Source organism: Numenius arquata, chromosome 11 (assembly GCF_964106895.1).
Source record: "Numenius arquata chromosome 11, bNumArq3.hap1.1, whole genome shotgun sequence".
Classification (NCBI taxonomy): domain Eukaryota; kingdom Metazoa; phylum Chordata; class Aves; order Charadriiformes; family Scolopacidae; genus Numenius; species Numenius arquata.
This window is the reverse complement of record NC_133586.1, coordinates 27,139,231-27,163,601: the sequence shown is the minus strand read 5'-3', so window position 1 is coordinate 27,163,601 and position 24,371 is coordinate 27,139,231. Positions and strand designations below refer to the sequence as shown.

The 24,371-nt window shown below is 47.1% G+C and overlaps 1 protein-coding gene across 2 annotated transcripts in view; it reads right to left on the bottom strand.

The window, feature by feature from the left end:
• Nucleotides 1-4,420: 4,420 nt before the first annotated feature.
• The window catches only part of FBXW11 (F-box and WD repeat domain containing 11), a 67,648-nt gene continuing 47,697 nt past the window's right edge, over nt 4,421-24,371 (bottom strand). For both annotated transcript variants that reach the window (XM_074155507.1, XM_074155506.1), the window contains exons 6-13: nt 17,536-17,673; nt 16,425-16,543; nt 14,184-14,433; nt 12,875-12,993; nt 12,141-12,251; nt 11,051-11,129; nt 9,952-10,140; nt 4,421-6,535 (exon numbers count right to left, since the gene is read on the bottom strand). In XM_074155507.1, the coding sequence (XP_074011608.1) occupies nt 9,979-10,140; nt 11,051-11,129; nt 12,141-12,251; nt 12,875-12,993; nt 14,184-14,433; nt 16,425-16,543; nt 17,536-17,673 (978 nt within the window). In that variant the 3' untranslated portion in view covers nt 4,421-6,535; nt 9,952-9,978. The remainder of the gene's footprint in view (nt 6,536-9,951; nt 10,141-11,050; nt 11,130-12,140; nt 12,252-12,874; nt 12,994-14,183; nt 14,434-16,424; nt 16,544-17,535; nt 17,674-24,371) is intronic.

Here is a 24,371-nt window from a genome sequence, read left to right as displayed (position 1 = left end):
ACCAAACCAAATCAAAACAAACACCCACAACCACACCCCACACCCACCCACAAACAGACACAAACCAACAATCTCGGGCACTAGAGCATGCCCTGAAGTGCCATGTCTACACGTTTCTTAAATACCTCCAGGGATGGCGACTCCACCACCTCCCTGGGCAGGCTGTGCCAGTGCCTGACCACTCTCTCAGTAAAGTAATTCTTCCTAATATCTAATCTAAACCTCCCCTGCCACAACTTCAGACCATTTCCTCTGGTCCTGTCATTGTTCCCATGAGAGAAGAGGCCAACACCCACCTCTCTACAACCTCCTTTCAGGTAGTTGTAGAGGGCAATGAGGTCCCCCCTCAGCTTCCTCTTCTCCAAACTAAACATGCCCAGCCAAACTAAACATGCCCGACTTTCCTCATACAGCCCCCATTCCTCAGACCTGCTGCCCTCACCTGGCCAACGCTGCCCCACGGCAGGAGACCTGGTACGATCAGACCTGGCCAATCGCATCCTGGGCTGCATCAAGAGATGTGTTGCCAGCAGATCCAGAGAAGTGATTCTGCTACTTTACACTGCTCTGGTGAGACCTCACCTGGAGTACTGTGTGCAGGTCTGGAGCCCTCAATATAAGAAGGACATGGACCTGATAGAGAGGGTCCAGAGGAGGGCCACCAAAATGATCAGGGAGTTGGAGCACCTCTGCTACGAGGACAGGCTGAGGGAGCTGGGGTTGTTCAGCCTGGAGAAGAGGAGGCTCCGGGGAGACCTAATAGCAGCCTTCCAGTACCTGAGGGGGGCCTACAGGAAGGCTGGAGACAGTCTGTTTACAAAAGCCTGCAGCGACAGAACAAGGGGTAATGGCTTTAAACTGGAAAAAAGCAGATTTAGATTAGACATTAGGAATAAGTTCTTTACCATGAAGGGTGGTGGAGCACTGGAACAGGTTGCCAAGGGAGGTGGTTGAGGCCCCTTCCCTGGAGACATTCAAGGTAAGGCTCGACGAGGCCCTGGGCAACCTGGTCTAGTTGGGGGTGTCCCCGCTGACTGCGGGGGGCGTCGGACTAGATGACCTTTGGAGGTCCCTTCTGGCCCAGATGATTCTATGATTCTATCAGACTCTGCAGAAATAGTCTGGGCTCACCCAGGAGAGGGAAGCAAGGTGTTCCTCCCCATCCGAGCACTCCCTGCACACGCTGGTCCCTGGCTTTGCAAGGTTTCCCCATAGGGTCTCATCACCCTCCCTCCCACAGCCCAGCAGTCCTGTGCTCACCCCCTGCTCAAGCCTTCTCCATCTCATGGCCGGAGATGGAGAGAAGCGGAGGGAAACGACGAGCAGGCATCTGGGAAGGAAAAACCACTCTGAGCAGAGGAGAGGTTCAAAGTCAAGCAAAAACTCAGTCCAGAATGCTCAGCTCTGCACCACCAAGGAGAAAGCTCCAGGCTGGACAGTTTGTAACATCTGCTCAGCCCACGGATGCCCATCCCGCTGCTCTCCCTCCCACCGCCCTCCTTCAATCACACTTTCCATCGATTCATTTGACTGAAGTACATTTGTAGCCAATTAAGCTCATCACGATGGCTCCAACCTCGACAGCCGGCCCAGGCTGAGCTGCATCCCGTTTCAGAGGAGCCTTTCTCCATTAGCAGCTCGCTGTGAAGCTCTTACCTTGGTGGAAAAGCCAAGGGTGAGTTCCCTGCATGCACTGACAGGTGACAGCAACCCGTCCTGGTGGTGACAGGTGGGCAGCCACCTCCTTGGGGTGACAGATGAGGCTGGAAAACCGCACTCCGGTGGGAAAACCGGAGCCAGGGAGCCACCGACCCCAAAACAGGGAGTTGCAGCTCAAGTACAACAGCCCACTGCAGTGTACCTTCAGGTATGAGTTTTAAAAGAATCTCATAAGATCATTAGATGATCTTTACGGTCCCTTCCAACTCTAAAAATTCAGTGAAAATTCAGTGAAAAGTAATTTGTAGGTCTCTGTTGAGCGCTTGTCGCCTCCAATCCTACTGCCAGTCGATGCCCGCAGCGGTGCCGAAGCAGGCAAGCCCTCTGCTGCCCCAACAAACTAACACACAGCACACATGGGGACAATTCCTGCCAAAAGCATCGCTCCCCGCAACACAGGGCACCGAGGGACCTCACACCCCCCTTCACCTCGTTCCACAGAGCCATCAGCAGTGAGGACCGACAGCAGTCCAGGGTCCCCCAGCCCCAAGAGCATCAGGGGACAAGACAGCGATGCCACGTGCTGCTTGGCAAGGCCATGAGCGGGGTAACCCCCCCCAACGGCAGCAAACGCAGCCAGTGCTACCCCAAAGCCCGCAGCCTGGGAACGCTCCACGGCTTCTCCTTAACCAGGGCCAGATGGTCCCAGCTCCCTCCTCGCCCGCCCGCCCTCGGGCCAACCCAGCCCTCCCAACCTGGGCCAAAAAGGGGCCCCAGACCGCAGTGGGATGGGTGGGAGCACCCCGCAGAGAGGTGCCCCCACAGCTCCACCGTGAAGTTCCCCGGTGGGAATTAACAGATGACTGTTAAATAGCCTTACAACTGCGAGGGAAAAAAAACCCAACAAAACAACCCAAACCAGAGGCCACCCAGGTAAGATGGAATTTTAAAAGTTTGACCTCAAAGTTTATACTCTAGATTTTAGCAGATACGTCACAGAGCTTTTACGGCTTATTTGGATAACGATGTTCAGCAGGACGTTCACAACCCCTTTCAAGAGTTCACGTTTTACAACGCTCTTCTAGCATAAAGTACAGGAGATTTTACTCGCCCTCCTCTCACTCAAGCGCAGCTACGGTCTGAGCAGCACCGTCCCTTCGAAAATCATTATCCAGCATCAGAGTGGGCCAGGAAGAATAAAAATTAATCTACATTAGAGAGAAATTTTGAAGACTGAGTTTGCCAACACTCGGCCAGAACTTTGATCAGATTCTCAGCACAGTTCATAGCACCTTTAAACACGTTTCAGGTCAGTGCTTCCAACGTACACCTTACCAAAAATAACGCTTTTTAGAGAAGATTGCTGTGAGCCCCACGGTCGGCACCCAAAGTCGGCTCAAGCAGCGCAGAGAGGCCCAAGCGCGATGACTTAACAAGACATTGTCACCCCCGCCACCCCCCCTTGTACCTGGAGCTTGAGAAGCCACCGAGCTCCTGGCCAGTCCCCTTGTGCTGGTGGCACCGCCTGCACGAGCCATCGCGTCTGGTCTGGCCCTTCAGAAACCAACAGGAGCAACTCCCAGACCCCGCAGCAGCCGCCGCTTCTGAAATTGTTTAAAAGGGAACTTAACTCACAACTAAAACTCCTGACAGAAGACCAGGGGACGGAGGGCCAAGAGGAGAACTTTGAATGGCTCCTTCTCACTACTCATTAGGTAAAGAAAAACCAAGAAATAGTTTTTCTTGAGGCAGAGCTACCTCCTGGCAGAGCCTTTATCTGCAGAGGGCTCGGGGTGTGAACACAGATGGCTTCAGCAACAAAGGGCACAGTAATGTTTTAAAATTTCTATCTACCTTCTTGATAAAAGTAAGAAAAAAATCCTCCTAGTGCTGTTTCTGCTGATGCGTGACAGCAGTGCCACAGCAAAGCTCCTCCGCCAGGGGGGAACCAGCTCAGCTCCGTTTTGCACCGCCTCCTCCCAAGGTACGCGCTGGAAGAGACGGAGGGGAACAAAACCACCTCAGAGCTGCCCGTGGCTGCGCCAGGGCCACCGCGGGCACCTCTGGCATTTGAAATTCCACTTGCTTTTGAAATTCCCTGGCCCGGGGGCAGCTGCCGAACCACCGGGGAAAGGCACCCCCTGGGTTCACACCACCAGCACCCGACGCGGCCCAAAGGGGAGCGCCGACCACTGCCGGGTCCCGACGCTGGGTTAGATGACGTCACTCAGCCACTTATTTGACAAGGTAGGTTCAAACTTTTTTTTTTTTTTTTTATTAAGCACATTCCACAGTACAAAGCTTTAGATCATGAACGATATCTGTACAATTTAACAGTTTCAAGAAGCTGTTCATACACCAACTTTCCAAACAAGATAATTGGCAAACATAATTACAAGTTAGAATTAGACTATCCCAGTGCTTGGAAACATTAATATAGCAGTAATGTACAGGTGCTCAATTATGGGCAGCAAAACGAAGTCCAGAGTGCAGCCAGGATCACTACCATTAATCCCAGGAGTCGAGTTCCTTGGGTGCCAATCACAAAAGTCCACTGCTATGTTACACAAAGCACAAAGAAGTTGAGACTGCATGTTCAAATACCATTATCTCCCAAGGGAAAAAAAACAGAAATTTAAATCTTACACATGCATTTTAAAAAAAAAAAAAAAAAAAAAAAAAAAAAAAGGACTCCGTTCCTCAGAAACAAATACCTTTTTTTTCTTCAGGGCTGCAACAGATTGTTTTTTTTATTCTTTTTAAACAGTTTAATATTAAAGCTATTAGAGATGAGAAGGGTAAAGTAAGACACTTTTCACGAACTACTGTCAAGCTTACCAAAAATAATGATCTTACGGACGCTTGGGAGCCTGTTTTTAATCTTCTGTACTTCGTCACATTCGCTCATCTCGATGAAATAAATATCCTTGTAGTAACACGGAAATGGGAGTTTAACTTAAACACTGATCCCAACACCTCTCTGTGTGACGGGTGAAGAGGAGAGAACCTTTAGCCGCACCCGCGTGAGGGTTCGGTAACGCCTCCACGTACGCTTTGCTCCAAAACGGTGCACCTTCCGCCGGTCACTCCGGAGCCATCCCTCGGCCATCCGACATCCCCTACCCCTCCGTGATGGTAGAAGGGAAAAACGCAAACCCAAAGTGCTGCCGGAGGACCCCAAAAAACCAAAAAAGAAAAAAAAAAAAATACAGGACGTACAAAGGAGCAAAGGAAGAGCAACACATTTCTGAGCCAGCAGCATCTTTCCCGGGAAAAGGGGCTGATTTCCCGCTGAGCTCGGGTGCAGCAGGAAGGAAAAGCCACCAACGGGCGTAGTCACACGTGGCTAACGCAAGTAAAACAGTCACCTTTGCAATTATCCATGTCTTACTCCGACACGAGAAAAATGCAGCGGCGTTTATACGACCACATAAATTAGAGGGGAGACTATGCCAACATAAGAAGAAACCACTGAGACTCCCTAACGAAAGCACGCTAACGAAGAGGGACCGTGACCTGGACACCGTAACGTGGTCACAGCTGACAGCTACGGGAAAGAACGTAATTAGCAGGATAATTAGCATGGTTAATTAGCATGGTAACCAGAGCGTTGACTGGAAGGGACCTCCGCTCCACCGTAAGGAAGTGTTACACATCAAACATAAATAAATTTAACTTTGGCCCATGGCATCTTCTCCACCGAGCAGCCAAACTCCTGCTGAGGAAGGAAGGACATCAGCAGGTGGCCGTGAGGACCCGCCGGTGTCAACAGAGACATCTGGAAACACTGCGGCACAAAAATATAAGATACAGAACATAAATTAAACATTTTTTTTTAATTTTTTAAAAAGTTTAGAAATTACATTTTTAAAATACGTAGTTCCCATTAAAAAAAAAAAAGTCCTAATGAATACTGAAAACCTCCTTTTCGCAGAGAGAAAAAACATCTCGGTAACTCCTATTAACCCCTACAGTGCCAGTAGTTAGAACGTCCTGCTGCCAAGTGCTACCACGATTCGTCTTAGTGTGTTCGTGTCAGGAAATCCTGACCCCCAGCACCCGGAGGTTTCACTGTTATGTACATTATATCTACATGCTGATACAGTATTTGAAATGAGGCAAGCACACACGGGAAGGTTTTACTCTACCAAACATTAGGAAGCGGAGGACGGCTGGAGTACAGAGCAACGGGGAAAAGGAAAAAAAAAAGACAGTGCTATACAACTAGTTCAGATAACCTAGCCTGAATTACAAGGTAAAATCTTTAATTTAAAAGAAATTATTGGTGCAGAAACAAGTAAACTGTAAATCCAAAAAAAAAAAAAAAAAAAGAGAAAATATTACTGAGCAATTCAGAAATATTTCTGAGTCCAACGTACACTCCTACTGAACGCAACAGGCTCTGAATCTGCCATGAGAGTAAAGCCTAAAGGACAACGGTGACTTTTGAAAGCAAAGCTCTGTACATTCTGGGTATGTGTTTGGCACCCAAATTTCATTGGAGAATGTTTTTTTCTTTAAAGTCAGACAAAAGTGCAAAGCAATATAAATTAGGCCAAGTCCTTTCTTGACTTCTGATTTATTTCTGAAAAACAAGCCATCAGAGTTCAGTTTCTACGGACAATTTACATGTGAAGCTTTGGATTTCTCATTGCAGGGAAGGACAGGCTTCTGAAATTCATCTACTCGAAGTCAGTGAATTTGGAGTAAATTCAAAGACGACCACTGAGAGCAGGAAAGATTAAGAAATTTAGATATAGAATTGTGCTGCTTTGCATCTAACACAGCATCTAGAACCAATTCTGACTTTAGCTGTCAATCAACATCTTCAGGCGTGTAGTAGCCAAAAAATCCAGTAGTTCAAGACTGTGAAACCCTGAAAGAGACAAAAGACAAGCTGAACCGACAGCAGATACAAATCAAAACACAACATCTGAAGACATCCGGGGGGCGGTGTGTGTCAGGCCCTCACCATCTTTTGCACTCCAGGCTGAGACTAAAATACCTGGGAGGAGCACGACCCTTGTGCGAGACACTGCAGGGGGGGCTCCCCGTGAAATACTGAAATACTTCCCTCTCTGCCAAAGTCCTTCCTTTGAGGGAAGATGCACCTCCCCAGGAGACTGCCTTCCTTGGGGAACGCGCTCTGACTCAGCTGAAGTGGAAGGGAGATTCTCAGTGGCTCTAGTCCCTGGGGGAGCTCACCGATGGGTCGGCAGTTTTCTTACATACAGCAAGAATCAAACACCGCCTTGGGGACTAAGAGGTGCCCCACCAGCCAGTCTCGCTTGAATGCCCAACGCTATTTACTGGAACAGTGACCTACACACAACCACGAGATTTTCCTTCCTTCTCCACACCGCAGAGGAGCAAGTCTTGCACAGGGGGCACCTTCAGCTGCTTTAATCCACGAGTTTTCAAGAAAACAGACAAAAAACTCAAGTAATTCTATATTTTGATTCCCTTTTCCAGCCACGTGACTCCATTATTAGCCTGGAGCAAGTTCTTACTGTGATTAAATCTGAACTTTGCTTTTACCTGTCGCTTCCCAAACCCCTTTTTAGGGACCAGGGAGAACTTCCCTCTTCTGTTATGAAATTCCCATGGAAGGTTAAACCATCTTTGGGCACTTCCCCTTGATTTCCCTTCCCCCAGCCCAAGGCCTAGCGCTTAATAGAAGAATATTAGACTATCATATGGTAACAATTTTTATCGTGTTACAATAAACAACAGGAATTCAACAGAAAGCAATAAAACCTCTCGCAGCCAACTGCCAGGACTGTCAAAAATGATCCGCTTTGAAGAGGCACAACATTGTAAAGGCACAGCCTTGTAAAAAAAAAAGTGTACAGGGCTGCTTCAAAATTCAGAAAACTATAACGTTCGAACTCTTTCATTAAATGTCATAATGAAATATTAGCTGTTTGACCGTAATTTTATGTAGATTTATGGGTTTTGGATTCTGAAGTTGGACAAACCTGTCAAAAAGTGACATCCCAGCATCTCCCCTCCGTAGGGAATAATTAGTAGTGGGCTGTCGTTACCAACACCAGCAACTCCCAGGATACGGAGGGCTGCGCGTCACGTCAGCCACGAGCTGCGTGGAAGTGTCAGGTGGGCAGGATTTGAAGGGAAGAACACGCTGCCAAAGGCATTTTGGATTTCACTGACAAACCTCAGCGACAGCGGGTCTCGCGGGCCACATGTGGCAATGGGGGAAAGCGTCACACCCCCACATCGCTGGCCCAGAGAACTGAGAGAGATTTTATTCAACTCCTAATTTCTTTTGTGCTTAAGACACGCTATGTAACGCTTTTCCATCAATCAAAACTGATAAAAGCAGGCTGCCAAATACAGTTCTGTAATTTTTTTTTAACAACCAAGCCTAAACTTGGTCAATCTCAAATTGTAAGTTACCAGAAGAAAGCACTGGTGTCTGAACTGCAAAGATGGAGATTGTGCCTAAAACTATTGTCGTCTTCTCAGGCAGCCTGTTCTATCTGCCCAAAAAGGCAAGGGGAAAAACCAGAATTACTCAGAAGGGAGGAAAAAAAAGTGTTCTGTAGAGAGGGAAAACCACTCAAATTCAACAAGCCTTGGAGTTCCCACAAGCAGAAGTTCACTGAGGTACGGACCCAGGAGCAGGACAAAGGCCCTACGGACACTACCCCCAGTGACAGCATCCAGCCTTCCACAACAGGGACACAGGTACGTCATCCCGGATCAAACAAAACCACTTTGGAGCAGAAGGCAGAGGTAAGCAGTGCCGGAGGAAACTTTGGGGAGTTTCGGGATTTACCTCCCAGAAAATTATGTCTTTTAGTCACTTCCCTGCCCTGCAGAGACATTCCATCCGGCAGCTCAGCTTTCTCAGGTCTCTGCTCTTCTACTGCAGCAGGAGAAGAACGACCATGAGTTTGTTCTTAAAATGTGGGATTAAGGGAAATTCCCATTAACCGCTGATTCTGCACACGAGCTCATCGTTGTACCGTAAGACTTCTTTAATTATGGGCCTAATTATATGAAGTAATTACAGTTTCAGAGAGACAAGCAACTCGGTCTAGCAACGGTCAGCATTTTGCTTTGACCTTCCGTGAAACGTAACGAGCCAACGATTCCAAGTGTCCCATCCAGAGAGGATATTATCCTGGCTTTTTTTAAAAGGTGTGGGAGTTGAGTTTTTAGGAAAGGCAGCCATCATCTCCCTGAGGAATGCTGACAGGTGAAAGAAAACTAATTTTTAAGACATCTCAGGGCGTATCTTCACAAGGGAAGGTATTTCCCAGCTGGAAGCAGAGATCCTACAGGAAGAGTGCAAACCCTGAGGAACTCATGGCCGCGGCAGGGATAAACATACAGGTAGATAATGAAAATCCCTGCTTTACATGAAGACAGGGTTTTCCCACAATGTTTAAGCAAACTATTAATTATCTACTTCAAATCAAATCAGTCCTTCCTGTTGGGGCAGCGTTACTCCTGACTCCTCTCGCTGCGCTGTCTCCACTTCCCTGGAAGCATCGGGCTCAGCAGGGGCAGAGATGGGGCTGCAGAGAGGGGTGATGGCTCCGCTCCGCTCCGGCAATTCCTGTCCTTCCACATCCAGCTATTTATAGCACAAAGTGCAATTGTTGGCAGGAATATAGATGACATACGGTAAAGAATCCTCTGTCCTAACACACAGATCTACAGCGCAGCTCTCACCCGCCGCGCTTCCAGAACGGAGTGAAGCTGACTTGCAGAAAAATGGAAACAAAACAGGCAAAGTTCGTGTGTAGCGTTTCCGACAGCTCTGAGCTGTCACCCGGCCCAAAACAATGTCATTTTTAGCTGTGAAAGCTTTTGTACCGTTTGTGCTTATCTCCGAACTGCTCGTTTCTGATGAGCATTTATCCAAAGATCCCACACGTGTGTTCAGTTTACGGGAGACGTGTTGCAACGCTCGTTATAAAGATTTGCGTAGTGAACAGATCCATCAAGAACTCTAACAGGCTCCGATTCCACAGGGTACCTGGAATTCACGTGCAATACACCGAATCTCCTCCATTTCCAGAAATATTATGAATATGTAGTAACCTTCCATGAAATTTAGAAGGGGGTAAGATAACATGACACCTTTTATAAGCTGAAGCGTGACCCACAAAGACCAGATAGCGAAAGAGTGGCATAAATAAGTATTATTTCCTTAAGGAAAATATCACCTTGTGGAATATCACCTTGTTGCTTTGACTAAGCCAACCTGCAGGCAGAGAGATAATTTCAGAGACTGATAATACACCCAAGAGGGAGCCTTACCTTCTGAGGGTAGTAAAGTGCAGACTGTTATCTGGAGATGTAGGTGTATGTTCTAGACGGAGAGCGGGTCTCATTCTGGGCACTGGGTGGCACATTTAAGAAATCCCAAATGAGAATTGTATCATCGTGGGAACTACTAATGATCTGAAATTCATCAAACTGGAGTCTAAAGACACGTCCCGAATGTTCCTGCGAGCAACAGGAAACGGGTCAGCAGGGCAGGAAGAGGGTAACATCCATCTCCGAGCTACAACCTGAGCTACAGTATGCCCACAGAAGGGAAAGAATCAACTTCTTCAGTAAAACTAAATGCACCATGTTGATACGGAATAAAAGAATCGTTAAATCTCAGCTCCATGCAAAGACTATTGAAAAGAAAGAAAAATCAGAAGCATTTCTGGCCGTGTGAGCGTTTCTTTAGGTGCTGGAAAGGCCAAGCACACGCTGAATAAACCAGTTACCATCACAAACAGCCAATAACTGGCTCCTGAAGTAAAATTTCATGCACATTTCAGTGAAAAGAACAATGAACTCCTTTCCCTCATTTATTTTTTAAATTAAGTCTACTGTCATAAACCAAAACCCTCACAAAAATATAACTGAAATCTGACAGTCCCCTGAAGTGATTTGAGTTCCCGTGGTAATCCCTGCGACTCACCCTCCCTTCCCTCTTCACATCCCTTCCTTCCAAACCGAAGGCTCAGGAGAAAGGTGTGGAAAAGGCTCACAAGGTTCCTCCCCCCTTTTTAGCATGAGGAAATTTCAAGCCAGCACTAGAGTGATAATTAGGGAAACACACCAATAACTAGAATTATTTGACAGTGTCAGGGTTTTTTTGTTCTTTTTTTTGTTTGGTTTTTTAAGAGCATCCGAGAATCTCAAACTAGAAAAACTTGATCTTTCTTTTAAGCTCAGATCAAATCATTCAGGATATAACAATACATATAGGTTTTTTATTTCTTCTTAAAATAAGCAGCACCCTAGACTTGCTTTACGAAACATCCCGAGTTTCTCACCCATCCCACTACAATGTAATAAAATGCCTCTCACTTGGAAATAAAAGCCTGCAGATAACCCCAGAGGAGCGAGTTTTACATACCACTAACGTACGCAAGCATAATGTACTTGCTGGGGCACGAGGGTCGAGAGCAGCTTGCAAGTCCCAAACTTTAATTTTGCTATAAAGTAAAAGGAGAAGGTCATTATGAGAGAGTTGGTTTAAGTATAAGCAAAGAAGAAACATCTAAAGCAGTGGGAAGCAGGCCAGATTCTCCCTAAGCTAGTTCAGGAGCATCAAGCTAAAAGAATTCATCTGCGATAAAATACTAAATTTCTAAAACACAGATAGTTTTGTATTTCCTTTTAGCAGGAAACGCAGCAATGTCTCTGTGATGGACCAGGCAAGCTGGTTACACGAAAGACAAACTGACTATAACTGCAGGAGCATTTTGGAGCTGCAGAGGAGCTGGAGAGCTCACAGCTCTGCCCTGGAGGTGCAAAGTTCCCAGGGGAACTGAGCTGGGGCTGCCAACCCCAGCAAGACACCAAACCCAGATAAAAGGCTAGAGAAAAACACAGCTCAAGAATTGTTTTCAATAACTACTGCTCACTTGAAGTATAAATCAGACAGAGGAAGAAACTGAGAATTTGGCCATGTATATGATCTCTGCTGGATCCAGGACATACTGAAAAGCAAGTCAGAAGCACTAACAGTGGGGGTCCTGCCTTCAGCCTACCAGAGACGGCCACTGAAGAGTTCCGAGAGCCCCACGAGACATATTTACGCTCACAATAAATATTTTGAGTGCTGCTGTCTTACAAAAATAGAAAGCCTAAAACTACTCTGAGCACACTGGCAAGGAACAATTCCTGAGGGAAGAAACAAAGGAATGCTCTTAGAGTGGCCATCATTTCAGCCAAACTAAAGTTTACTTTCCACGGACGGTCAAACTTGAGTGATAACACAATTCGGGAGTGTGCTAAAGAGCACCAGAAAAGCAGTTTCTTGGCTACTTAAAACCGCAGCCTGCTGTGTCGAAATGCTCGAGCAGCAGCCACTGGGTTGAGTATCCATCCATTGGTCATATCAGAAGCGAGCCCTTACGCAAGGGAACACAAGGCTCGATGGCTTTCAAAAGATGCTTTGCTAAGAAAAGTTGATTTTTTAAAAATTCCTTTCAAAAACATACCCATCATAGGCTCCACTAACAATCCTCTTATTGTCGAACCTGATGCATCGAACCAGTTCTTCGTGGCCTTCTAATACTCTTAAACAGGCACCGCATTCAATGTCCCATAGCCTTAGGAAAAGAGAGGAGAAAGGTTTTGATTACTCCAGGCTCAGCGCTGTCCCTCAGCCTTGCCGGCAGCCATTTAAGCGCGTTACGGAACAAGTTCCTATAGGAGATATCCCATAATGTGCTTCGAAAGGCACGAGAACCATGAGCTTGTTCCTTGCAAGCAATTCGGAGGTAAGTTTGTGCTGCAGCTGGAATATATCAAAATTAATTGAGTCATTCAAATTACAGACAAGTGAAGGTTTGATGTATGTTAACTTATCGTGGGAAACTTCAATACGCTGTTTTCTATCCCGCATAAACCAACTATTAGAGGTTCAGAAAGGAATTAAGAAAACCAGTGACCAACGTCTTCCTCGCTTCAAGCAGAAGACAAGGTGATAAACTCTAGCGATGAGTAAGAAGTTTTGTTCACCTTTGACATAACCCTTGGTGTCCCACTCACTTTTTCACAGGGCTGTGCCACCTTTACTCTCACACCCAATCCAGTTTCGGGTCATACGTCACCTGCTCCAATACCAAGCAATACCAAAGATGTTTTGTGTGTGCCACAGGACAGCGCCCAAAGTCAGAGGAAATCCTGTTTCCACACTGTTACGTACCGACAGCAGCTCGTGAGCACCCACCTGATGGTGTTGTCTGAAGACCCGCTGACCACCAGCCGATCCCTGTACTGGAGGCACGCGATGCCACGCTTGTGCCCGTTCAGAGTCCGAACAAACTCACACGTACTTGTGCTCCAGACCTGTGAAACACAAGGGGGAGGCTCCTCTGAGAATTACGCCCAAACAAGGGGTTTGAATTTCCATAGAAGCCGTTAGGCATTCACAACCAGAAGAGGTCTGAGGCCGACCGTTGCTGGAGAGGGGAATAAAACGTCCCCCATATAGGAATATTCTGGGAAAAAAGAGGGAACCTGGCGTTAATGGAAGACCGGCGCTATGGAGACACAACGGTGACAAGAGCCACGGGCACGGCTATTGCACATGGGGTCAATGAGAACAGCTGGGAGGGGTTGTATACAAAATATTTTCAGGTGGTAGAGACTGCCCCAAATTATTTATAGAAATTGATTACACTTAAACCTTGATAAATTAGTACACATTTTAAAAAGTGGAAGTTATCACATACACAAAACCACCATATTTTTTCACCAAAGACACCGCCAGCAACCTACTGGCAAGAGAAGGCCAAAACCATGGCCTATAAAAGTTTGGTGGCTGCTTCTTTCTTAAATTTAAGCGATTCAATCAACTTTGCCCGGTTTTAATGAACTGTAATTGAAGTTGTTACGTGGAGTATCCAGTGGCTCATTTCCCAACGCCGAGCAGAGCGGGATCTCTGGCAGATATTTGGGCATTAAACCGCCAAGAGCTTTTTGGCACAGCCTGAGGTAGCTCTGGTTCTAGAGAGGGAAGGGTGGAAACGCCTTTGTTATATTAATATACACTCTGGGTAACTCAAAGCTCCTGGTATGTAACAGCCCTCAAATACAGCCTCTTAATTCTTCAAACATGGCACAGTCTGGTTGAGCTGCTGCGAAGGCGTGGTGAGGAAAGGCAACTGCTGATAGATTTCACGTCTGGAAGGGGACCGCCAATTGAAATAAAAAATACCGCTTGGAAAAAGGCACAAAATGTGCCACATTTAACAAACAAACCCATCTCGAAACTAGAGTTCAAACAGCGAAATGGGCTTGACTTTTTTTTTTTTTTTTTTTTACAATTCTAGGACAGAAGCCACAAAAATGTTACGAGCCTGGTTCTGCGCGTAAAGGCATTAACAGCTGGGGAGAGGAAGCAGCGGCTGCGCGGTGGAGGAAAAGGCACAGAACTGCCTACGAACACCGTGGCTATTTGGAGCTGAACAGGCTCAAAAGCTTTTCTGGCTTTTTTTTTTGGGGTGCAAGCCTAGATTTGAGCTCTGCCAACTTACTTTAATGGTCCTGTCACCTGACGCCGACACGATGTACTTGTCATCGAAGTCTACCACGTTAACGGCAGCACGATGGCCAACTAAGACGCGGCGCAGGGTGATGTCCGTAGGCGATGCCATATCCCAAACCGCAATTGATCTGTCCTTGGAGCACGTCACCATCAAGCCGTTACTGAACCTCAAATGAAGCACCGCCTCGTTGTGATGGATCAACGTGTTCAGAACTTCACCTGTATTTACATCCCAGACTCTGCAAGAGAAAAGGATTTTATTCCAAATGAAGGGTGATGGCTCTGCACGGTATAAAGCCTAAACACGTACAAGCCTATGACTATCTCTAATGGAGCTCTCTGGGTGTTTAACATCTCTTAGGGCTTGGGGAAGGCCTAGATGGGCGTTGGGCAAGTATCCTAATTCATAGAATCATAGAATCATTCAGGTTGGAAAAGACCCTTGGGATCATCAAGTCCAACCACCAACCCTACTCTACAAAGTTCTCCCCTACACCATATCCCCCAGCACCGCATCTAAACTACTCTGAAACACATTCAGGGATGGTGACTCAACCACCTCCCTGGGCAGCCTGTTCCAGTGTCTGACCACTCCTGCTGTGAAGAATTGTTTCCTAATGTCCAGTCTAACCCTACCCTGTTGCAGCTTGAAGCCATTCCCTCTTGTTCTATTGCTAATTACCTATGAGAAGAGACCAGCACCAACCTCAATTCAGCAACAAACAATTAGACCAGGAAATGCCTTAGCTGGGACCACTGCAACAATTCTACAACTCTTCCAGGATGACTAAAGCTTGCATGATTGATTTATAAATTGATGGAACAGACCAAATACCACAGGATCACAGAACGACAAAGGGTTGGAAGAGGCCTCTGGAGATCATCTAGTCCAACCCCCTCCCAAAGCAGGTCCACCCAGAGCAGGTTGCACAGGAACTTGTCCAGGTGGGTTTGAATGTCTCCAGAGACAGAGACTCCACCACCTCTCTGGGCAGCCTCTTCCAGGCCTCTGCCACCCTCACAGGGAAGAAGTTCCTCCTCAGGTTTAGATGGAACTTCCTCTGTTCAAGTTTGTGCCCGTTCCCTCTTGTCCTGTCACTGGGCACCACTGAAAAAAGACTGGCCCCATCCTCCTGACACCCACCCTTTAAGTATTTATAGGCGTTCATCAGATCCCCCCTCAGCCTTCTCTTCTCCAGACTAAAAAGACCCAAGTCCCTCAGCCTTTCCTCCTAAGAGAGATGCTCCAGGCCCCTCATCATCTTTGTAGCCCTCTGCTGTACCCTCTCCAGCACCTCCCTGTCCTTCTTGAACTGGGGAGCCCAGAACTGGACCCAGTGCTCCAGATGGGGCCTCACCAGGGCAGAGCAGAGGGGGAGGATGACCTCCCTCGACCTGCTGGTCACACTCTTCCTGATGCACCCCAGGATGCCATTGGCCTTCTTGGCCACAAGGGCCCATTGCTGGCTCATGGTCATCCTGTTGTCCACCAGGACTCCCAGGTCTTTTTCCTCAGAGCTGCTCTCCAGCAGGTCAGCCCCCAACCTGTACTGGTGCAGGGGGTTATTCCTCCCCAGGTGATACCTGGAATACCATCCAATATGTGGGTTTTTTTGTTCCAATTTTACACCATGCATTCAGATTTGGCACACGTCAGTAGTAACTGGGATGTAGCACCCTCCAGGGCTACCTACTGCCTTACAGACAGGGAAAAATCACTACTTAATTTACAGTATCCGAAGTAAATTGGAGAAGTTTTCTAGAGATTGCCATTGGTGTACCAGGGCAAGACACCAGGAGGAGACAAGGCCCTTCCACAGGACTGTACTGAGTGTCTTTATATTGGACATCTATTGACCACTGAATTTGTACAAGAATTTAAACTCAGTATCATCAAAACGGCAGTCAGACAAGTGCTCCATATATACCGAATAGCCTTCCATTAACAGTCATAATTAAGAGATGTCAGAAAGTAGAAGAAACCCCTCGGGATACGCCTTGAATCACTCTGATCACATTCCTTCAGAATTCTTAACACTTAAAAAAATGCGACAGATTTGGAAAAAAAAAAAAATGTATTGAATGCGATGGTTTGCCAAGTATGAATACCTTGGGTTTGGAATATTAGTACCACATTCATATTAGGGATATTTGCTGATAATTAGAGATTATTGTAAATATTCCCAGCCCTGATACTCAAATGATTTCTGTGCAAAAATTTAACTCTCACCTCACTGTGGAGTCTGAGGATCCAGTTACAATGACTCTTTCATCATACTGCAGACAAAGAACTGAGCCAGTATGTCCTGTTAATACTTTCAAACATTCCAAGCTTGTTTTGTCCCAAATCTGTTAAAAACAACAAGCATAAAGGGCTTAAGATCAAGAACGTGGATCCAAGACTTGAACATTGCGGCAACTGCGGCGGAAGGCAGAAAACTAGAGAGGGCAGGAAGAACCCACGGGCAGTCGGCCGGCCTAACCAGTGGGTCTCTCCTCTCTTGTAGCTTAAAGAAGTCCTGATGCAAGTTTTTGACAGAACAGTGGAAAAAACCAGGATTACGAAAAGATAAAAGCCTGTTTTGCAAAAGGAAATGCCATGGACAAGTAGTGTGAAAGCAAACTCCTAGCAATGACAAAAGACATACATCTAAGGGCAGAGGCACACACAGATTCTTCATTCACGTTATGTGAACTCTGATTTCACAAGCATTTCTTTGTGGTCAATACTACTGATCTCCGGCTGGCAGCCCCCAAAGCTTCCACAGCAAAGCGCAGGTGAGAACTTTATCAGGCTACAGAAGACATCCCATCCCCATAAAGCCTGCACAGATAAATACTGTCCGTGAAGAGACACAAGACACCAAGGAAACACAAGCAGTCAGGTTTCCCAGGCAGAATCATCATAGAATCAGAATGGTTCAGGTTGGAAGGGACCTTAAAGATCATCCAATTCCAGCCCCCTGCCCTGGGCAGGGACACCTCCCACCACACCAGGTTGCTCCAAGCCCCGTCCAACCTGGCCTCGAACCCCGCCAGGGATGGGGCAGCCACAGCTTCTCTGGGCAACCTGGGCCAGGCTCTCACCACCCTCACAGCAAAGAAGTTCTTCCCCACATCTCATCTCAATCTCCCCTCTTTCAGTGTCAAACCCTTCCCCCTCCTCCTATGGCTCCCCTCCCTGATCAAGAGTCCCTCCCCAGCTTTCCTGGAGCCCCTTTAGGGACTGGAAGGGGCTCTAAGGTCTCCCTGGAGCCTTCTCCAGGCTGAACCCCCCCCAATTCTCTCAGCCTGTCCTCACAGGGAATATCTCCAGGGAATAGACTGAAAAAAGCATTTACCTTGATGGAGTTATCTCGTAGGCCACTGATAATCTTCTCATCATCGTACTGTAAACAGTAGACACCTTTGCTGTTTTCGGAGCGGCACTGAATCCTCTGCAAATTGTGTCGCCCGCATCGCCAGTTGGATTCTATAGTCTAAGGAGAGGGGAAAGAGTCGGGAGTTAGGCAGGAGGCCACACGCTCGAGCAGGGCTATTCCAGCACGTACACAGCCATCTTTCCACTTATACAGAAGTATATAAAGCTTAAATGTATCTTTTCTCCCCTCCCCTAACAAAAATACACAACGCACAATGAGTGAGAATCAGGACTTTTAGAATTTGTCATGAAAAAAGCTGTTTAGTGATGAAAGCTCTGTTCAACTAACCTTAATGAGAATTTCCAAAGGAGCAATTAGAGAGCTACACATCGTCATAATTCGGCCCCCCTCCCAGTATTCACAGGACCATCTGACACAAGCAGCAAAGATTAAACCAGGAGCTCGTGTGGTGCCAGTTCAGCCTCCCCTCAGTCACCACCACCACACAACTGCTGAGTCTACCAGGGAGGTGGTTATGGAAGTTCTTGGATCTTTCCCCCTCCCCTACCCAGTCATTTCACCCATTAACTGCCGTTACACATCTTAGAAAGGTGTTTTGAGATACCCAAGCCTCCTCTAAGCACCTTAAAACCTGATAAAAATAAAATTGAACAGGGACTGTAGGATTTCAAATAATCCAAACTTACTTTCCTCCCCTCCCTTAAAATCTGTGGAAGTGTTAATTCCCAACATTTTCATTCTGAGAGATATTTTTATGGAAAGAGACCTGTCACATCTTAAAAAGCCACAAACTATTTCATAACAGGATGATTTCCATGTTTTAATCAGCTTTATTACTTGCAAGACAACTGATGTTGGCTTCCAAGAACTGTGGCATTTTGGATGGGAAGTTCGCAACAACGATTGTAGGAGAATCCGTGCACAGAACTCCAGGCCAGCACCTGCAGCACCTCAACAGGCTGGGATGCTTTCTGTCTTCCAGTATAGGAATTTATTTAGCTATTTCCCTGGGATCCCCCCCAAAGACCTCATGGAAACCTGGGGAGAAGCTGATCGACTGCCAGTTTGCTTGGAAAAACGTATTTATAACCAAAACCTAACTTTCAAAGCAGTAACAGGCGCCTCTGCAGCTCCTCCGAGCCTGGAAAACAACTGAAACGCTTATTAAAGACCAAAGCGCAGTGCAACTATGACGTCCCAATTCTCGGAAAACACGTCTGCTCCCAGGGAAAACTAACCCACCGCTTTGTTTTCCACGCACTTGCTCCTTCACTCGTCTCCCAGTATGCAATTTGGAGGGAATTAGAGAGCCATAACACAAACCTGATGTGCCGCAGGAATTTGTCTAAATCATAACTACTAAGAGATGCTTCTAGAGGAGACGCTGAGAAGTTGCTCATCCCCTCTCGCTCTCTTCCAGTTTGGTGGGGGAATTAATGAAATTAAGATAGCGAGTCATCTGTCAGCTTTTCTGGCCAGACACCACTGATTGTCAGACTGGGAATGGGGCTTAAAACGTCCAAATCTGACCCTGCGCTGGCTCAGCCTCAGCCCTGAAGGTAGCAGGAGGCTCCTTACGCTGCTCAGCAGGGGATGGATGTTTCCAGGAGGAAGGACAGACAATTCCCAAGCTCCATCTGAAGGTTTATCACCTGCACTAGGAGGGCAGAACTGTAGCTCGTTAACTCCTCTGCTGCTACAGAGGTGACCCTTGGAAACAGGAGAGCGTTGTAGACATTCATAGCATAAACCAATATATTTATAGACCTGAAGATATTAAAGATACAACATTTTTTGCCTATCTTGCATAAAGATGCAAGATATTTAAAAACGCAACGCTAACACTGAAGACACAGGAGATAAAGCACCACAGATTTGAGTTAGCCCATTTAAATTGTTGTAGAAACCATATACGTTCAGATATCCAACTCTAAGAAGTCTTAAGGGAGAGTTTCCCTAAAGCAACATTCTTGGGAAGGTCTGAAATACACACTTGCACATCACATACGCTGGACTCCTCTTTCACGCTTCAGCTTCAGTGATTACCGATAGCTACAGAACACTCTGAGAACACCACAAATCACAGAACAATACGGGGTTGGAAGGGACCTCTGGAGCTCATCTCATCTGACCCCCTCACTAAAGCAGGTCCACCCAGAGCAGGTTGCACAGGAACGCGTCCAGGCAGGTTTGGAATGTCTCCAGAGACGGAGAATCCCAAATTTTGCTTGTAAGAGTTTCCTAACCAAAAGAGCAGTCAGTAAAAGGGAGCTCAGCAGCCACCCGGGACACCAGCGGGCTTAAATCTTAGAAGTTCACTATAGGAAGCTACTTAATAAGCTCCCCATAAGAAAACGCTGGCTTCAAATAAAAGAATCTGAAGTATTATTTATATCCATGTGAAGGGCCGATAAAGCAGTAAGTCATATGCAGGTGGACGTTTTCATTCTGTGAATAGATGTCATTTCGTTCCGCCATTACACGGTGTGGCTACTGTGGGAAAATACTTCGTGTTTTTCGAGAACTTGTAAAATCCCCTTACACTGCGTAAATTTTCAATGCGCTGGGAAAGTAGCCACAATCCACAGAGAATATCCAGCAGCGTTTCGATTGGCAACGGAGTGAAAACAGATGTGGACGTATAGAGAAATAACATTATTCTAGATGACTAAAGAGGGCTGAGTGGGTGGGCAACCTGGAGGACGCTCTGAAAAGGAACATGTTTAATACAATACTGGCGACCACATCAAAGCCCTCTGCTGGAGGAAACTTCTGGTTGCGACTGAAGAGTGCAGTCAGTAAAAAGCTTCATCTGCAACCTCCTTCCAGGAGATATCTTCATAAGGAGTGTACACGCCAAGGAGGCAGCCACATACAAGGGGTGAGGAAGGAGTTGCTGTGTTTTATGGACTGTTAAAAGCATCGGGGAGTCAATGCTAAAGAGACCCAGGATTTATTTGCATATTTATGATACCAAACCTAATACCAATATACGCAACACCCACCACTGAGTCCTGGTGGACAACAGGATGACCATGAGCCAACAATGGGCCCTTGTGGCCAAGAAGGCCAATGGCATCCTGGGGTGCATCAGGAAGAGTGTGACCAGCAGGTCTAGGGAGGTCATCCTCCCCCTCTGCTCTGCCCTGGTGAGGCCCCATCTGGAGCACTGGGTCCAATTCTGGGCTCCCCAGTTCAAGAAGGACAGGGAGGTGCTGGAGACGGTACAGCAGAGGGCTACAAAGATGATGAGGGGCCTGGAGCCTCTCTCTTAGGAGGAAAGGCTGAGGGACTTGGGTCTTTTTAGTTTGGAGAAGAGGAGACTGAGGGGGGATCTGATCAACACCTGTAAATACTTAAAGGGTGGGTGTCAGGAGGATGGGGCCAGTCTTTTTTCAGTGGTGCCCAGTGACAGGACAAGAGGGAACAGGCACAAACTTGAACAGAGGAAGTTCCATCTAAACCTGAGGAGGAACTTCTTCACTTTGAGGGTGGCAGAGGCCTGGAACAGGCTGCCCAGAGAGGTGGTGGAGTCTCCTTCTCTGGAGACATTCAAACCCCACCTGGACAAGTTCCTGTGCAACCTCCTCTGGGTGGACCTGCTTTGGCAGGGGGGTTGGACCGGATGATCTCCAGAGGTCCCTTCCAACCCCGTACCATTCTGTGATTCTGTACTGTATTTTCCACATATCCCCTCCAAGTCTCCACGGGAACCGCCTCTAAATGTGGGTTTCACAAGTAAAAGCACGATGTTGCAGAACAAACACTATCTCCTTAGTTCACACGCACAGAGAAGAGGTTCCTCACACTTTCCTATGAGCCCACCAGAGCCATAGCAACAAGTAGCTGACAAACGCTCCACAACCAACAAACACTGGATGGACGAGGGATAAAGACCAAGCACGAAGCCAAAGCATCTGCCACAGCAGGAGAGCCATTTGGCAGCTGAAGAAATGCAGAAATGGATTTAAAAAAAAAAAAAAAAAAAAAAGGGCAGAGAGAAAAGTACACAGAGAAAATTGTCCAAGATGTAGAGGTATAGCCAAACCTTGACCATGCCAGAATATGTTCACTGGTACGAAGATGCACAGTAAAAGAAAACCTAATTCATCTGGATTAACAGTTGGACCATTAACTAGACATTGGAAGTGTTAAGGATAATCTCCTAGGAACAGGGGTTTTTTCCCCATTTGATCATGTACACGGCGTTCAGCTCCTTGGCGAAAAAGCACATTTTTATCCTTGCGAATATTATTGCAGAGTAAGTGGGTTTATCTTAATCCCATAAACCGAGGAGTTTCTGTTCCCTCTGAACACACAGTTCTCCTGCAGGACAGATGGGGCAGAAAAAAGAAAAAGGAACACACACATTTGTTACATACGCAGGGATTTCTCCTGAAGCATTAGGCATTTACACCAGGGGCAGGTAAAATCCAAACCCTTGTTCTTCACATGCTTTCTTCAAAGAGAGAAGAGAAACCCCCTCCTGCCTGTGGCAGAGGAAAGGGAAATGAACTTACATCCATCAGGGTAGAGAGGGCCTAATATTTCATTTATTATGGAGTTAAGAGGGTCTGATAAGCAAAGACAAAACAACAGCTTGGCCATGGCACCAGGCTCCCTGACTCTGTGAGGTCTCCCCTCTCAGAGTCTCTGAAGATGCTACACCATTAGGGGGAAAAACCCAACATCAAGCTCTCAAAGGATTCTCAAAATCCTGGCCTGTGTCTGGAATTCCCTGTTGGGTCTCCAACCTGCTGGTAGAGAGTGAAGGCAGCCGAAGAGCATTCGTAGGCTCTCTATCAGCCTGAAGAAGAAAGACTATATGATGCTTATTACCTAGAAGGCTTCAAGTGGTCCTCAAGAGGAATCTGCAGAGCACCAGCTGTCCTGTCACTGCCACAGCAGCAGAAACCATGAGGTTTCTGACCACACAGGGATGACTCCCTCACAGTAACAGATGTGCCAGCAGCAAAGCCTCCTTCCAAAGCAGCCCAGAGAGGGATAAAACCTCTGCAAGTGAAGAGCATCATCATCTTTCTTGTGAGTGTCATTGCTTTTATAATCACAGAATGGTGGGGGTTGGAAGGGACCTCTGGAGATCATCTCATCCGACCCCCCCACTAGAGCAGGTCCACCCAGAGCAGGTTGCACAGGAACGCGTCCAGGCAGGTTTGAATGTCTCCAGAGAAGGAGACTCCACCACCTCCCTGGGCAGCCTCTTCCAGGGCTCTGCCACCCTCACAGGAAAGAAGTTTTTCCTCATGTTCAGATGGAATTTCCCATGTCCCAGTTTGTGCCTGTTGCCCCTTGTCATGTCCCCGGGCACCACTGAGAAGAGTCTGGCCCCATCCTCTTGCCACCTGCCCTTTAGGTCAGCATTGATAAGATCCCCTCTCAGTCTGCTCTTCTCCAGCTGAACAGCCCCAAGTCCCTCAGCCTTTCCTCAGCAGAGAGATGCTCCAGTCCTCCATCACCTTCGTAGCCTCCACTGGACTCTCTCCAGCAGTTCCCTGTCCTTCTGGAACTGGGGGGCCCAGCACTGGACCCAGTGCTCCAAAACCACTGTACTCATAAACCACTGCTAAGGAGGTAAGTGCCGGTGGTGGGCACACAGCAGCAAAGACAGCTAAGAACTCGCAGACCACAGGCAGTGGATCAGCACTGGGCAGGTATTGTACACAGACAGCAATGGAATCCCTGTGCCAAAGCAGTAGGGCAGAAAAAGGACTTGCACTGGATCCAACGTCGCCTTCATAAAACACCTCCTCCTCGGCCCAGCTGCAATGATGTGGTCAGTAAGGTCTACATAGCTTCCACCTCAAGGGAGCTGCTGAAGAGTTCTGGCTGCAGGCACCATGTGCCTAATTACACAGTCACTGAAACTCAAGCATATTGTCACCGCAGCCAGTAAATGTTTTGTCTTTGGGAGCGAGCAGAGGGGTGTCCAGGCCAACATCCTGGACACAAACTGGCAACTGCTCTTAGAAGAGAGGACACCAAGTGCAGCAAACCATCCGCCACTGCATCTTGTCATTAAGCACATTGCCTTTTCCTATTAATTCTCTTACCCTGTTCTATGAAAAAGCTGAAACAACACAGAATCATAGAATGGTTTGGGTTGGAAGGGACATTAAAGACCATCCACACTCCCACCCCCTGCCCTGGGCAGGGACACCTCCCACCAGACCACGTTGCTCCAAGCCCCCTCCAACCTGGCCTTGAACCCCTCCAGGGATGGGGCAGCCACAGCTTCTCTGGGCAACCTGGGCCAGGCTCTCACCACCCTCACAGCAAAGAAGTTCTTCCCCAGATCTCATCTCAATCTCCCCTCTTTTCCCTCAAGAAATATGGATTTCACTACACCCCGCTAGCATGTAACATATGCTCATTTTTATAGATTTATATGTATACATTTATATGTATAGATTTAAAGTTTAGCACACATTTAATACAAGCAGAAAGGCCCACTTTCACAGAAAAAAAAAAAAGGGGGGGGGGAAACACTTCCAATAAGTGAAAAGTGGGCTTCTGGCTTGATTTACAAAAATCCCAGCATACTCAGGTTATATTTTGAAGAACAGTCTGAAATAAAAGCAAGGCCAAAAAGCTCAGAGTGTTCTACTGAGAGCCACTCCACGTCTGAACACCGCATGCGCTTTCAGATCAGTCTGGGGTGAAATCTCACTTTTGGTATGAACTCCAAGACCAGAAGAAAAGCTGTAAACAGTGAAGTCCAAAAAATCTAAACAACTTTAGAGAAAAAGGAATGGGAAGCTTTTCCTAGCAAGTGT